A 12,937-nucleotide genomic window follows, 5' to 3' on the forward strand; every position below is an offset into this window, starting at 1 on the left:
TATACCAAAGTTGCTGCTCAGATGTTTACGACTATACCTATAGGTTCACAATTGCAGGCCCTTTATCGGCATCCTGACAGCGCACATGATATGCGCTACCTCCACAACCAAGTTCAGGAAGTTCTTGCAGGCCTTGCACAAACTGGAGAGATCCCTGTTTTCGACAATATTGTGATGGGACACAATGCTATTGGTGCTGTACTTGATGGGGACATCAAGGAGAACGATATTGTTCTGATGGTGTCCCTGGATGGTGCCCAGTTGTACGAGAGCAAACAATCCGACTGTTGGATGTATATCTGGGTCATCGTCAACCTTTCACCTGACAAGTGATACTGTAAAGTCCATGTCCACCCTGGTGGGTTCATACCAGGGCCTAATAAGCCGAAGAACTTGGATTCCTTTCTCATCGTGGGGTTGCATCACCTCACAGCTCTTCAGAATGAGGGCCCTGTTATATGGGACTCATCTCGTGATGTAACATTCATGTCTGATCTTTACCTCATCTTCATGACTGCAGATGGACCCAGACTCATCTACTGGGATGGGATGGTGGGGCACAGCAGGAAGAATGGATGTTGAGTTTATTGTGGTGTCCTTGGCAGGCGCAAACCCAACAGGACACATTATTACCCCACTCTATTGAAGCCACTAGGTCAATGTGCACCAGGTAGCGACCATGCTGATATTAGTGTGTTTTGCCTCCCCCCTGGTGGTTCTCAAGAATATGCTGACAATTTACGCCATCTTGTCTCATCCCCTAGTCAATGACAATTGGAGATGCGCAGGACAGAGACCAGTATCATGAAGCCACCTCTTATTCTTGGACTCAACCCTTCACATTGCCTTGGAGTTCCCAACTGTATGACCACGGATATTATGCATCTCACTGGTAACCTCAGTGACCTCCTCATTTCTCTCTGGCATGGAACAATAGATTGTGCTGCTACAGATGATGTAACTATGTGGGATTGGGCAGTACTCCATGATGTGGAAGCTTGGAGTGCACATGGGGAGTTGGTTGCACAAGTGGGTCTGTTTCTTCCTGGTTCTTTTGATCGCAAACCACGCAATATCGTGGAAAAACTCAACACAAGTTATAAAACTTGGGAATTCCAACTTTACACCTTTGGTCTCGCTCCCGGCCTACTCTATAATGTCCTTCCTGAGCGATATTGGAGGAACTACTGCAAGCTTGTGTGAGGTGTTCAACTCATGTGTCAGCACAGTATCACCATTGAGCATATTCAAGAAGCCCAAACACTCTTGTGTAATTGGGAATATGAATTTGAACTCCTGTATTACAGACGACGCCAAGATCGCATCCACTTCATCCATCCCTGCATTCACCAAACTAACCACCTTGTTGCAGAGACTGTTCACAAAGGCCCCCCTATTTGTTATGCACAGTGGACCATGGAGCACACTATTGGGAACCTTGGACAAGAGATACACCAACCATCTCGCCCTTACGCCAACCTGTCGCAAGAGGGTGTTCAACACTGTCAAGTTAATACACTTCTATCTGCCATCCCAGAGCTTGATGAACCTTCCAAAGGTCTTCCAATAGGTGCAATAGACTCAGGAGATGGATTTGCATTATTGTGCAAACATGACAGATATGCATTCAGTCCAGTTGGAGGTGTGGCACAAGCCATACTTGACTATCTTGGAGATGGGTCGACACTTCCTCGTATCAAACATTGGGCACAACTCCTCTTGCCCAATGGACAGATTGCACGGTCTGTCTGGAGAGAGACACTCAAACTGTTAGATCAGACTCGCATGTCATGCAATGTGAAAGTGAGAATTTCGGACATTTATGTGATGAATGTTACTGATGTATCCTAGATAAAATATCACAGGGAAGTTTGGTTCGGCAAAGTTCTATACTTCACCAGGCTTTCAGTTGAAGCAGGCCTTGATGATGATCGTGACTGGCGCTGGCACGATGTTGCCCTTATTCAGATGTATTCCCATCCAGACAATGACCTTCTCCAGCTCTCCTCACATACCATCACATCTTGCTCCTGTCTTGAAGATATTTGCGTTGTTAGCATAAAGCAGATCCTAAGTGTCGTTGTGATGATTCCACACAAGCCTATACTACCTTCTGGAGTTATGGATGAAGAAGGTTGATTTTTCATGCTGGAGAAGCCCAGATTAGATCTTTCAAGCATAGGAATCGCTAATGTCCCTCCTGATGATGAGGACAATGTTCCAGACGTAGAATAACCAGTAGACTGATAGAGCGTCTATTTTTTGTTACAATTGCCAATGTATTACAACAGGTATTTATAATGAGGTATTGTTTCTATCGTTGGCGAGTACAAAATATAAGAGTGAGTGTAACATACATTGAGTGAGTGCAACAGTGAGTATGAGCAAGTGCAAAATATAATGGGCAAGTGCCAAATACAATGAACAAGCAGAACATGCAGACAGAACATCAAAAATCTAAAGAAAGGAGGGTTAAAAATCAAAGTTGAACATCTTTGTCTTGCATCTTTCAATCTGTGCCAGCCTCCTGGGGATATCTGATGCACTGAATGGCCTAACGATATGACGCCAAGGGCGAAATTGATCAAGGAGGATCTGCCTGGTAGCAGGATCTGGGTTCCTGGTGATTTGAGACAGATGAATACATGGTGTTGCAGTGCCCAATGCACATGACCTAAAAAATGAGTGTTTATTATACCCTAGATAATTGAGGACTTACATCTCAAGCTGATCCAAATCACTGAGAGCGTCCTCCTCCTTGATTGCCGGGACATCTTCTTCAAACTTGATCTTCCCCTCCACTTTCTCAACCTTAATCCCTACATCTCCTTCTTCAGCCATTGATTCATGCTTGGTTTCCAAGTCGCTAGTACAGTGATACATTAGTCCAATCTATGTCTTTTATAATAATCAAATAATACCTTGTGCTTGGATTTGGATCTGCACCATTGCACAGGTGGAAAACGAGGGTCTGAAAGAGATGTAGCACTATAAGCACCACATAGTAAATGGGGAAAAATAAACTTACTTTGACTCCCGGTGTTTCAATGTTTAATTTGATGCAATAGTTCTTCCAATTGGGAAGAACACCGTCAATCTCAAGGAAGATAATGTTGCCGCAGACGCTGATGCTATCAGTCTTATTAATGGTAAGAGAGGACATAATAACTGATCAATAAGGTAGAGGAGTAGAGTTTGCATAAAGGTTCTTGGACTTAGACGATCAGAGAGATTGCGGCAATTCCCAGTGGGGTTTAGATACAATATCATCAGCCTCACCATATACTACAGAGTGTCTCCATCTCTTAAATTTATCACTCCAGGATGTTTTCTTCTGTCAACAGAGGTTCTATGAATTTAAATGGGGGGAATTTCTTTCACACCATGCATAACTCAAGCCATCCTCCACAGAATCCACATTGGGGGTGGGAATTTACTCCTTCCCCCCTATCTACCGGCTCTACTAGTATTCCTGATGGGGATCTCTTTACAGATAGTTCCAGGATCCCGCAGCCTCAATTTCAGCCTGTATGTTCACTCTTCGTGCTTTTTCTGCTAACAAAAACATTTTTAGGGTGCATACATGCATGAAAACCAACAGTTTCAGACGCTGCGCGAACAATATAGGGCACTGGAGTCGCAAATTGTGAAGGTCACAGCCAAATGCGATTCTGTCATGTGCGTATCTTCTTGGTTTATTTATTTTTACTTATGCTTGATAGTGCTGCATATCAATATCTTGCAAGTGCGGTTCACTTCCCAATTAATGACCCATTCCAATTCAATCCTTTGTCGATCCCAACACCAACAAGTACAAGTAATGCTGAACACCCAAATCCAGAGACACATCCAAACGTTCGGTTTTGGGACAAGGCTGAGTACCTCAAGTGGTTGGATTCTGCTGATGCTGAACACACTGCACTGCATGGCAAGCTCGCATTCCTGGAGGACAGCAATGGAAATCCAGTTTTGGAAACCACAATCAATGCTATCCGTAAAGCTCTGCATGCAGCATGGTCGGAGCTCCTCATTCACAAACTCACACCTTTGACTTGGGGGAAGCTGACTACATCAGGCACCCAGCTGATGAATAGCTTGATGGAAAATGCCTACCCACTATTTAAGCTCGCCAACAACAGCTGGAAGCTTGACTACCTTGCTACAATGTCTTACTCATCTTGGTGGCAAAATCACATGGATGAATGTGGTAATCCACTAGTGGGTGGTGATGAGGAGGGTGATACCACTTCAAAAGGCAAGAAAAGAAAGCGGCATATTAAATCTGAAGCACCTGAAGTCCCTGAAAAGAAGATCAAAGGTTCATCATACTGCAGTTACCGACAGTGACTAATACTCCCATTTTTCAGTCAATTGTGGTGCACTAGAGATTACCATCCTACCACCGACTCCTCCACCATCATCTATTTCATCTCTACCAGAATGCCCAATGCCATCCCTGACACCATCATATCCTCCTCAAGCGGAAGAAGGTGCAACAACAACATCAGCAATTCCACAAGAGTCCACTCCACAAGTCCACGAAGCAGTCGCTGTACCTGTTCTTGAAGATATTCAGCCTAAGAGCATCCTTCCCGAGCCTATCTGTGCTCCAAAACCTGTCAAAATCACAATCATTAATCCACTGTGAGTCGCCCATATAGCTTTATTCACCGCTAATGACTTTAAACAGCTCTACACTGGCATTTGTTGCATCCAGTGTCACTTCCATCAACCCATCACTTGAGCTACAATCTACCAGTGAGCCTGCACCCAAGGACGTGCTGGGAAGTGTTCTTCAAGTTGCTCCAAACTCTACGAGCAAAACAAAAACAGTAAGCAAGGGACCAATGCACCCAAGTCCCATGAGAAATGGATGGTGAGAGTGCTTATCGTGTTTTGCTCATTATGTGCTCACTATCACAATAGAAATTTGTGTGCATTGCATTGGCTTAAGCAGATCAAGCGAGGTGGGAAGACAGACGAGTTCAATAATTACTATGGGTCACTAACACCAGATCAGCATGGGGTAAGTGATCCATCTGCTGCTGTGTCACTCCAAGTCATTATTCTTATTTGCTCAAATTTCAGAAATACAATGAGGAGGCTAAGATTCTGGTACTTGGTATTGGATCCTTTGTCTATGATACTAATACAAGATCTGCAGGTTGCCAAGAATATGTGGACCAAAAATGTCAATGAGGGCCATGTCTACTAGACCACATCTGTTAAGGTCGCGTGCTCAAGGGGGTTGGATCACAAGGGCTTGGCCTCAGCTCGTACACTGTGCCCCTTTCCCAAGTATGTGCCCTTAATTTCCAGGGGCTAGAACAGTTGTCCGGAGTTTCCGGGATTTGACTGGGGCAGATAACGGACATCTGGATGTTACCTGGGCAAGCGGACAAGACTAATCCGGATGAAGTCTGGACTAGAAACTAACAGAGGATGGACCCTTAAGGTAGAGTTGGAAATATAGTCTAGGATGCAATCCTAAGACTCAGAATATGACAAGAGACTTATCTCGAGTCCAGAGGACACAGGAATGAGCAGGAACTAAGATGATATTCGAACTGGAGTATTTCTGAGAGTTACAGGAGGTTTATATACTGTAGGTATCATATAGGAATCAGTCAGCAAACATAAAGGCTATGTATGAAGCATATGCAAAGTCTATTAGTAAGTAGGATGGATCACAAATAATGAACACTGGAAATGAAATGTACGTAATGGATCAATAATCAAAAGGGAAACATGGTTAACCAGAGTCCGGAGACTGGGGCAGTCTAAATGGAGTTGGGCGCTGATATAGGGTTTGGATTCCGGAAGGGAGATAAAGATCAAGAGGTAGGGGAAATTCAAATATCTGATATCAACCTGGACAAACTTCGCATGCCACCACCACCACCATTACAGCGTTATGGTCACACTAATTAGACCATATATAGTAATTACTTCCGACTTCCAATGGCCAAAATAATACAAAGAATATTGTTAAATGCGAGTGATTGAAGTGAGAGTACAATGAATGTGATATTGTAGTTGCAAGTACAATTTGTAGACTACGATTATGTGAATTCAAAGCATAGAAAACACAATGAAGGCACTACAAAGGGTATCAACGGATCAAAAGCAACTCAGCGGATCTTCTGTGCTGTAGAATACATGATGCGATGGTCTAATGTAAGTCTAATGGTTTGGTGAAAGCTGATGATGCTAGGATGATGGAGAGATATCAGACATTAAGAACGTGTCGATGAGACACATCACATTGATATTGACGCGTTGTATTGCTTATTGTGTCATGTGTTCTCAAAATTACATCTAGAAATTATCGTTCCTTTATCAGTGTGCCCCAATGCACACTTCTTATTAAAATAAGTATCTAGATGTATTCTATAGTACTGATTATACCACACTTTCTGTACTCAACTAACGATTTGACGAAGAACTTAGGCCGCTATCAAGAAACTCAGAACTTATGTTTTGAAACTTTGGGTGGCTGTATATTAAGGTTTACAAGCTTAGTAATGTCGAGCTCTATATCCAGGATTTGCCTTTTGCCCACCTCTTGATAAAGATAGATCAGATCATTTGAGATCCAGATCTTGGATCCGGACATCCGGAGAAGCGGATTTAGAGTTGAGAGTCCGGAATGGCATATGACAACATCATACTACCACGACATTTCCTGCGTGCCTCAATGCATTTTTGTGCCTCCCGCCTCTTCTCTGCTCTGTTCACCATGTCTGCTCTCAACATATTTCTGAGGTGTGCTCCACCCATTCTCGAACCGTTTCATATCAGTTTTGCATTCCTACTAGACCGCATCATACCACCATGATATTTTCCGTGTTCCTCAATGCATTTTTACTCTGATTTGTGCCTCCCGCCCCTGCACTGCTCTCAACATGTTTCCTGAGGCATGCTCCATTCATTTTCGAACCATTCCATATCAGTTTCGTATGTTTTGCAAGTGCTTTCAGATACCTATACTGCATAATACCTTCTGTGCAATCAGAGCATATTTGACACTATTCTGGCACATCCTGCAGTGACAGCATGAGCATGCATACTAAAACAATCAGAGCATATTTGAGAGTATTTAAGCACATTCTGCGAGGACAGTATGAATATGTGCAAATATGTCTAGATGTGCTCGATGTCACAAGAAGCACAAGGGAGCACGTGGAGCACTGCCCTGTCTTATAGAAAATGTGCTGTGAGTCCAGATATTGGGCGAGATGTGCGAGTATGTGCTCTGTCTCTCGAGTGCGCATCTCAGCAGATTCTGTCCTATTTGGGCACAGCCAGTTCTCGCTGGGGATTAGAGGTAATACAAGACAAGATGCACACTACATTACCGAGTAGTACGAACGCGAAGGACAAGCACTGTAAATATTTAACATGGTGATAAGCGAATGCAACAAGTACTCCAGGGTTGCCTGTACGCAGATGCTACACTCATACGTTTTATCATTAACGAGGATTCAAAGTGTTTGGAATTCATTCCAAACGACATAAGATGGTGTTTCAAAATTTCAAACATGGTATGTACTCTGAGTGCCGCGTGACTCAATTTCATCAATACACGATGCTGACTAATGAGCGCGGTTGGTCCTGGCTTCAATGCAAATCAGTCCATCTAGAACGAAAATATAAATGCGCTGAACAAGAAGCCTAGCTAGGTGAATGATTTTGACGTATATCGATATACTACTGTTTGCTGCCAATCTATCATTGTTTCTTGGAGTCGGGTATTGGCGCTTCCCAGCGCCGCTACGATTTTTCATTCAAGGCTCCGATCTAGGCCACGAAACACTGTTAAGGGTACATTGATCCGCGAAGTAAGCGCAGGTAACAGGGCTACAAACCACAACCTACTTTTTATCAAGCACTGATACACACTACCCTATCTCTATCAAGTCGAAAGCTGCACAATGCATCAATCTAACACCTCAAACCTGTAACATAACTGCCTGCACTCACCCAACGGAGGAGATGAAAACAATTGTTGAAATTCAAGTCTACAACCTTCGCAGGCCACCTCGATGCTAACAGTCATTTTCTCACCACAGGAGAACCGTGTCGGCATCAGTGCTTGCCATCCATCTTGTAATTCCAACTGCTCGGTCTTCTCTATCTCAGGAAGAAATGCGACAGTACCCATTAGTGTGATTCGTTGGGGTCGGGAGTTCCAACTGAGACGCTTCATGGATTCTGTAGGAGTGGTGACATTCCAAATTTGAATCTGGGTGAGGGAGCCAGATGAGGTGTAGGTCTTGTTGGCCGCAAGGCCATCTTCCGGAGTGGCAACAACACTGTCGATATAGCAAGATGTGAATTTCGACTTGCGTAGGTGCCATTGGAAGAACATTGAATCCTGGGGACGACATAAGTGACCGAGTGACTTCGGGTGGAGATCCACTTACGTCGTCGCTCAATATGACATGTGAGCCCGAAGTATACACTTGGTCAGGTAAGGCTTTGTTTGCCCGTACGATTGTGCTTGGAAAGTACGTCATAGGTCCTGCTTTCCATTCTGAAAAGGTGCCCATGATGACTGAACGTGCGTACCTTTTGGTGCGAGCTCTTGAGCGAATTCCAAACCTGGGAACTGGCTCGGCTGCCGTAAACCATAGGCATTATGCTGCCCGGAAATCCTGGCAGAGGTGACATACAACGAGCATGCACAAGCCACTGTTAGGACATAGAGTCCGAGTTTGGCCCACTGGCAAACGGACCGTTCGAATGCAGGATCTGCCTCGCGAGGCTTAGAAATGAAGCGTTCGCTGGGGAGGAGAATTGCCTCTTCTCCATAGTCTTCAAGTTGATATTCCAGATCGTGCATTTGGAGAGATGAATGTGATACTATGAAGGTCTGTGAATATATTGCTTGTCGGTGGCAAAGTGCCCATTTACCTGTTTCACCCGAATGTTTGGTAGGGCGCACCGAAGCCTACGCAGGCGAGATTCTAGTTCGGATAATATTCAAATTTCATACGTCAGCAACGCGATTGGAAGAGAAATATATGTCCAACCATGACTCGTTTGAAATACTAGATGAGCAACGAGCACTACACACATGAATGAATTACAAATCCAGCATGATATTTCAGACGGATGAAGCATATGAAGACAGGGACTGAAGAGTCGATATTGCTGCACTGAAGGATAAGCTATTAGCAACAATACTTGAAAAAAAATACTCACTTGGATGTGGTCTGGTGACGGTAAAACCATATTCGCTGTACGAACGATGTTAGTGAGGACATAATGTTGTACATATTTGGTTTGTGGCACTTATGAAGACTCTTACACACCCGCCGATGGTTTGGAGTCTGGACGAGCGGTTTTAAGTTTTAGATGTAAGAAACAATGATGGATTGGCAGCAACCAGGATATCGATATACATCAAAATGATTCACCTATAGGGCCTCGTTCAACGCATTCTATTTTCGTTCTAGATGGGCTGATTTGTATGTAAGCCGGGATCACCCACGCTCATTTGAGTTAGTATCACAACCTCATCTACAGTAGGCAGCGGGACTTCGTTGCACTGCACCCGTGAAATTGACGCGGCACTGTCATAAATCTTAGGGTATAGATCATGCATCATGTTCAAACATCATCTTATGTCGCTCGACATGAATTCCAAACACTTTGTCGTTAATGATCAAACATCTGAATGTCCATCTGCGTACAGGTCCTGGAGTACTTGTTGCATTCACTTCTCACCATATTTACAGTACTTGTCCACCGCGTTCGTACTACTCGGTAATGTAGTATGTGTCTTGCGTTTGTCCTGTATCGCTTCTAATCATTGATTTAATGTTGGTTTTCAGACGCAGGGTTGAAGCATTGTCTCAAGCCTCGACCCCACTTTGTCAAGTCCGATGCAGCTTCTGTATTCAAGCCCCAACCATGTCATGTCAGGTCTCATTCAGGCTGGGTCAAACACCACTCGCACCACGACAAGTTCTCCCCGACATCCTCGTAACTTCTGTACTAATGTCAACCTCCACACTTTCCTATGCCGCGTCAAACCCCACCCCGGCGCACGCACGCACGCACTTTTCAACTGTTAGTGTAACTCATGTACATTGTCAACCTGTCATAATAATTGATTTTATAACAGTGTCTCCTTTCATTCCCCTACTGCGACCGCCCAGGTGCGCTGTTCAACTGATGCTCTTTGCGAACTCCGATTCGACAAGTAGAACAGGTAATATAATAGCTTATCTTCTGGCCTCTGTGTAGACCACTTGGCCGTCACATGCTTGGATGACGTTGCTACTCTGAATCAAGCCTCGCCTTTGTCTCGACCCCGGTACATTGCCACCGCCATTGAGCTTCGTGCAGGCCGCGGGGCTCGACAGGCATCTTCAAACTTCGCACTCGCTGTCACAAGTCCAGTCGTGTGAACCAAGCGATGGGTCATTGACTGGTACACACTGTTAATTACTTATTGATATGTAACTATATAGCCCCTCTGTTAAAGTGGCGAAGCAGGTCGGGGTTGGTGGAATGATCTCTGGCCAAGTCTTCGGAGATCATGACAAGGTCGAAGGCAAAGTTACCCTACATCCCAACTGCTCACAAAACGGTCCGCTGAACATATCTGTAAGTCTGATGAGTGATGCACATGAACTCAATAACTATCGCTGTTGTAGATCGAAGGCGTGTTCGAGTATGTCTCTGTAAAGGAGGGCCTAGATGATGAATCTGCCCAAGGACCTAAAACTTCGAGATACAAGCACATATTCTTGTCGTCCTCTGCTGTTATTCCTGTTTCACTTCTCCTTGACCCGCTTTCTGTTGTTTGCGACATGTTTAGGGTACCACAACTTCCCAGTGACTTGAGTTTGAATGCCCTGCATCTAGATCGTGCGAATTCAGCTTCGAAACTCCCTGCGGCAGTCAACCAGGTGAGGAAATGCCTCTCACCTTCCATGTTATGCCTTGCGATAGCAGATGGGGAGGCCTATCTGTTGTTCAGAACGCTGAAGTGTCTTATCGCGTTACTACAATGTGGGAGCCCTCAGACATGTCGGAGACCAACGGGATGTGCGTTATCAAATGCCAGGCACCACTAGGGCCCTTCAGATGCTTACTGCTCAAGTTACAGGCCGGAAGTTACCATTCTTTTTCATCCGGACACAGACTTCCAGTCTATTGACGGTTCCAATATCGCGCCGGCATTATCCCCCGAAATGCCTCTTACACCAGAGCGATCTGTTTCGTTCCATTGCGTTGTGGGTTGAAGACGTGGCATGCATGCATATCATCTCACGAACAGAATTTATAGATCATTCCCCCGCGCCTGCAAACGGTTTCTCGACATACCTCCCATATTTTGTTACATTCACAACAAAACCTCCATGTGCTGTACTTGCCCAAGAAATTGCCGCCGATGCCACCATTGCTGTTTCCTGGTCCGTAAAGTTACCAGCCCCAGCTACCCCCTACTTCCCCTGACACCATGCAATTGTCATTGACTCGTTGACATATATATTTCGTCATGGAATATACAGCTCCTTATGCGGGTGTCGGACGAACTAGGATGGTACCATGGGTACGCGTATATACAGATGATGGTGTGGCTCCCGGAGATCCGGGCAAGACCTCCCTTGATCTGATTGATGTATCGTCAAAACGCACACCACAAAGTAAAGCAGGGTGCCACGTAGTATGTTGTACTTGTCAGCTATATCTCCCTCAAGATTATTTGTTCTTGTCAGTAAACAAGTGACCAAAATTTCTTCTGAGGTCGCATCCAGCAATGCTCAACAACCTCACACGTCGATCCTCAGAAATTCTGCGGGTATTTTGGCATGGTGCTTTGGTCATCAGCATTTTATTGAACATTCTCACCATGTTGCGCTTGCAACCCCCGTCGGTTGATGATGGGCAGTATAGTATGTCGTTGTCGTTTTCACTGGCAATAGTAGTTCAATTTCACCCATATTCAATGTAGCTTATATTGGCGAGGATCATCCAACAGAATTACCCCTCCGCTTGGACACTGTTGCATTAACATTCAACAGTTCGGAACATTATGGTACATCAGACATCATGGCCTGGTCAGACTGGAAATCGCTCGATCATTTTCCACGAGGCCAGGGTTTTGTACGGCTGGGACCAAATGGTATCATCGTCATCACTAGATCGTGTGTCAGACATTCACCATTCACAAATTGTGCCAGGACGGCTATTTGGGGTATCCATGTTTCACCAAATTCACTGCCTGCAAATGATCCGGCTAGCCCTCATCAATGGGCCCAACGGTCACAGTGGTCATTGCCTCAATATATTGCGACAAGCAATTCTTTGCAATTCTGATATCACTCTCGATCCACTTTTTACCGACCCTGATGGATCGATGACAGCCACAGATGGTTTGGGAGTGACGCATTTTTGTCGGGACTGGTCGCAGGTTTATGCCTATGTCATAGAAAATCAGAAAGGTCCCATGTGGGAAGAGTAGAAGATGATATTGTGGTAGGGGACCCCAGGGGTAGGAATGAAGTAGTAGCCACACAGTACCGTAGATTAGTCAGGGTCTTTCGAGCTTTATCGTAGCGTAGTGTTTTTCGGAACTTCATGCCTCGCTCGTGACATGCAGGTACACAGTCGCGGAAACACTGCTGCAACATGATTATAGCATAAATGCAATTCATAGTAGGTGGTTGGAGGGAGGGACCAGGGATGTGTAAATGTTGTACATAGAACATCCAAATCCAGCATGATATTTCGAAGGACGACGCTTACCATGACACGATGAAGATCTGTCGTGTATCTAAGAACCGCTCATTGAATATATTGCTTGTCGGTGGCAAAGTGCCCATTAACCTGTTTCACTCGAATGATTTGGTAGGGCGCACTGAAGCCTACGCAAGCGAGATTCCGGTTTGGATGGTATTCAGACTTCATAATGTCAGAA

At 44.8% G+C, this 12,937-nt stretch overlaps 8 protein-coding genes across 8 annotated transcripts; 6 read left to right on the forward strand and 2 right to left on the reverse strand.

Annotated features, from left to right (window-relative positions):
• Nucleotides 1-21: 21 nt before the first annotated feature.
• BJ212DRAFT_1476455 (uncharacterized protein) lies at nt 22-582 on the forward strand (the record flags this gene model as incomplete). Its single annotated transcript, XM_041339379.1, has 2 exons — nt 22-286; nt 344-582. The coding sequence occupies 2 exons, from the start codon at nt 22-24 to the stop codon at nt 580-582; spliced, it is 504 nt and encodes a 167-aa protein (XP_041197647.1).
• A 222-nt stretch (nt 583-804) lies between these two features.
• On the forward strand, nt 805-2,139 carry BJ212DRAFT_1476456 (uncharacterized protein; the record flags this gene model as incomplete). The annotated part of the gene is made up of 3 exons (XM_041339380.1): nt 805-1,199; nt 1,230-1,803; nt 1,852-2,139. The coding sequence occupies 3 exons, from the start codon at nt 805-807 to the stop codon at nt 2,137-2,139; spliced, it is 1,257 nt and encodes a 418-aa protein (XP_041197648.1).
• A 333-nt stretch (nt 2,140-2,472) lies between these two features.
• Nucleotides 2,473-3,163, reverse strand: BJ212DRAFT_1476457 (uncharacterized protein; the record flags this gene model as incomplete). Its single annotated transcript, XM_041339381.1, has 4 exons — nt 2,473-2,674; nt 2,720-2,866; nt 2,922-2,971; nt 3,029-3,163. The coding sequence occupies 4 exons, from the start codon at nt 3,161-3,163 to the stop codon at nt 2,473-2,475; spliced, it is 534 nt and encodes a 177-aa protein (XP_041197649.1).
• A 221-nt stretch (nt 3,164-3,384) lies between these two features.
• On the forward strand, nt 3,385-5,215 carry BJ212DRAFT_1296181 (uncharacterized protein; the record flags this gene model as incomplete). The annotated part of the gene is made up of 8 exons (XM_041332405.1): nt 3,385-3,528; nt 3,575-3,678; nt 3,723-4,318; nt 4,368-4,644; nt 4,691-4,832; nt 4,958-5,026; nt 5,089-5,115; nt 5,165-5,215. 8 exons carry the CDS (start codon nt 3,385-3,387, stop codon nt 5,213-5,215), a joined length of 1,410 nt encoding a protein of 469 aa, XP_041197650.1.
• A 2,724-nt stretch (nt 5,216-7,939) lies between these two features.
• On the reverse strand, nt 7,940-8,845 carry BJ212DRAFT_1262385 (uncharacterized protein; the record flags this gene model as incomplete). Its single annotated transcript, XM_041330259.1, has 3 exons — nt 7,940-8,377; nt 8,427-8,527; nt 8,572-8,845. 3 exons carry the CDS (start codon nt 8,843-8,845, stop codon nt 7,940-7,942), a joined length of 813 nt encoding a protein of 270 aa, XP_041197651.1.
• A 664-nt stretch (nt 8,846-9,509) lies between these two features.
• BJ212DRAFT_1325413 (uncharacterized protein) lies at nt 9,510-11,061 on the forward strand (the record flags this gene model as incomplete). The annotated part of the gene is made up of 5 exons (XM_041334562.1): nt 9,510-9,779; nt 9,846-10,166; nt 10,482-10,617; nt 10,668-10,832; nt 11,025-11,061. Coding segments are annotated over exons 2-4 (549 nt in total), but the record flags the coding sequence as incomplete, so codon positions are not given.
• Nucleotides 11,062-11,142: 81 nt separating this feature from the next.
• On the forward strand, nt 11,143-11,713 carry BJ212DRAFT_1325415 (uncharacterized protein; the record flags this gene model as incomplete). The annotated part of the gene is made up of 1 exon (XM_041334563.1): nt 11,143-11,713. A coding segment is annotated over exon 1 (166 nt), but the record flags the coding sequence as incomplete, so codon positions are not given.
• Nucleotides 11,714-11,776: 63 nt separating this feature from the next.
• Nucleotides 11,777-12,481, forward strand: BJ212DRAFT_1262039 (uncharacterized protein; the record flags this gene model as incomplete). The annotated part of the gene is made up of 3 exons (XM_041330237.1): nt 11,777-11,912; nt 11,972-12,142; nt 12,201-12,481. 3 exons carry the CDS (start codon nt 11,777-11,779, stop codon nt 12,479-12,481), a joined length of 588 nt encoding a protein of 195 aa, XP_041197654.1.
• Between the last annotated feature and the right edge of the window lie 456 nt (nt 12,482-12,937).

The sequence above is a fragment of the Suillus subaureus genome, assembly GCF_016647635.1.
Source record: "Suillus subaureus strain MN1 chromosome Unknown BJ212scaffold_4, whole genome shotgun sequence".
In the NCBI taxonomy this organism is placed as follows: domain Eukaryota; kingdom Fungi; phylum Basidiomycota; class Agaricomycetes; order Boletales; family Suillaceae; genus Suillus; species Suillus subaureus.